Source organism: Triticum urartu, chromosome 7 (genome assembly GCF_003073215.2).
Source record: "Triticum urartu cultivar G1812 chromosome 7, Tu2.1, whole genome shotgun sequence".
Classification (NCBI taxonomy): Eukaryota; Viridiplantae; Streptophyta; class Magnoliopsida; order Poales; family Poaceae; genus Triticum; species Triticum urartu.
This window is the reverse complement of record NC_053028.1, coordinates 493,249,144-493,251,418: the sequence shown is the minus strand read 5'-3', so window position 1 is coordinate 493,251,418 and position 2,275 is coordinate 493,249,144. Positions and strand designations below refer to the sequence as shown.

Genomic DNA, 2,275 nt, shown 5'->3' with positions numbered 1-2,275 from the left:
CTCCTCCGGCAACGGTGAAAACAGAACACGTCCCCACCGAAAAAAAAGAGAAAAGGAAAGCAAGGGTGAAAACATATTCCTAGAATCGACCGTGCTCTGTCCCCCCTGCCCTCTCACTCTCTCACCCCTTTGACTTTGCCCCGAAAGTCAAGTGGGGACCGTGCCCCACCCCTCCAGAGACCACGAGGCCGGCTCCCGATAAAACGCAGCCCCCTCGCCCCCCTCTCTCCTCCTTTTCAGACACCACGAGCGAGGCCGGATCCAATGCCCATCCCCACCACCACCATCTCTCTCCTCCCACCAACAGCGCCAACAATAAACTAGAACCAAAAGTCAGCGCCCCCCCTCCTTTCCTTCCCTCCTCCATAGCCAGCAGGAACGAGCTCGAGAGAGGCCGACCATGGACAGCGACGCCGGGTGCTACTACCTCGGCGGCGGGGGCGGCAACGACTGGGACCTCAACGCCGTCGTGCGCTTCGCCTGCCGCGGCCGCGTCCTCCCGCCGCCGCCCTCGGACGACCCCTTCTCCTCCTTCCTCCCCCCGCCGCCGCCCGTCGTCGAGGACCACGGGATGCCTGACGCCGCGGCGTCGCTCCCTGATCCGCCCGTCGACGGGAACGGGGGCTCTGCTGCCGTCGACGAGCTCTCCATTGCCTTCTTCGCGCCGTCGGCCGCGCTGCCGGCCTCGCCTCAGCCGCCGCCGCCGCAGCAGCAGCAGCCAGCGCCGCCGGCAGTCGAAGAAATGGTGCCGATGCAGCAAGACGTGGCGGTGCCGCCTCCGATGCTGCTGACCGCGGGCGCGCAAGGCCCCGTCGGCGAAGGGTCGAGATCCAAGAGAAAGTACGTCCCGAACACTGAATTTTTTCGAAATAAAATGTTGCTAGCTTATCGTGTATGCCTGTGCTCACGCGTGCGTGTGGATAATCGGCGTCTGTGCAGGAAGAAGGTGGTGAAGAAGGTGGTGAAGCGGGTGGCGGCGGACGGCACGTCGGCGGACCCGTGGGCGTGGCGCAAGTACGGGCAGAAGCCCATCAAGGGGTCGCCGTACCCGCGCGGGTACTACCGGTGCAGCACCGACAAGGCGTGCGAGGCGCGGAAGATGGTGGAGCGCTGCCGCGACGACCCCAACTCCTTCATCCTCACCTACACCGGCGGCGAGCACAGCCACCCCGCCCCCGCCCACCGCAACTCCCTGGCCGGCACCACGCGCAACAGGCAGCAGGCGCCGGAGCCTGCTGCCGGACAGAGCGCTCCCGCCGCCAGAGCCGAGGAGTCGGCGGCGGCGGCGGCGGCGGAGCCGAGCCCAGGGCAGTCGACGTCGGGCGGGATGTCCCCGACGACGCCCCTGCGCACGCCCTCCATGGAGGAGTACAACCAAGACTCAGAATTCGACGAGGCCGCCGGCGGCGCAAGTCAGCCGCCCAAGGACGTCGAGAAGGACCGCGAGGACGAGCTGGTGAAGATATTGGAGGCGTGCGTGCACGGCGGCGACCCCAGCATCCTCGTCGAGGAGACGTTCGTGGTCACGCCGTGGGTCACGGCCCCCGGCGGCGCGGCCGGGTGGAGTTGACTCCGCCGCTACAGTCCGTACATTGCCATATATAGCAGCATGCTGTCAATTATAATCCTGGCTCGTTGCAGCGGTAGCAGTAGAAACATAAGAGAAAAGAAAAAAAGATAGAGGTGAAAGAGAGCATCTGATCCGTGCTACAACCCCAGTGCCAGCCGGCCGGTAGTTATTCGCCTAGTGTAATTAAGTGCTAATTAGCTCCGGAGTAATACAGTAGCGAGTGTTCTTTGATGGCTTGATTAGAGTACTTATACTGCATGTATAATTAAACCAAACCCAAAGACAATGTTTCTTTTTCTTCTTCTTCTCTCTTGACATGTTTGGGCCATTCAATGGCTGCCTAGCTTTATCTAGAGGTTTTTGGTGCTACATTTGTGCGTACACTAGCTAGACTGATCATGATGATGCAGCCCCAGTTGCACCCAGGTGATGGAGCAAGAAGGGCGAGATAGATAAAGGGAGGACAGAAATGGAAGAAGGGAAGGGGAGTTGGTGCATGCTGTGGGTGGCTCCCCTTGTCTCTTCCCTTTCACTGTGTGCCCAATTTGTGTGTGTAGTGCCTTTCTGGCTGCAGTGCAGTTATGCTTTTGCAGATCAGGACCATGTTGCTCCGGCCCAATGGATGGTACCTTTTGATTCTCGGATCTCGGTCCTGTGTGTATTGGGACGTACTGCTGCTGCTACCAATCCTCATTTCCCTAATTT

At 60.7% G+C, this 2,275-nt stretch overlaps 1 protein-coding gene across 1 annotated transcript; it reads left to right on the top strand.

Annotated features, from left to right (window-relative positions):
* The first annotated feature begins 225 nt into the window (after window positions 1-225).
* Window positions 226-1,867, top strand: LOC125520632 (probable WRKY transcription factor 27). Its single transcript, XM_048685595.1, has 2 exons — window positions 226-840; window positions 940-1,867. The coding sequence occupies exons 1-2, from the start codon at window positions 401-403 to the stop codon at window positions 1,568-1,570; spliced, it is 1,071 nt and encodes a 356-aa protein (XP_048541552.1). The 5' UTR covers window positions 226-400; the 3' UTR covers window positions 1,571-1,867.
* Window positions 1,868-2,275: the final 408 nt, after the last annotated feature.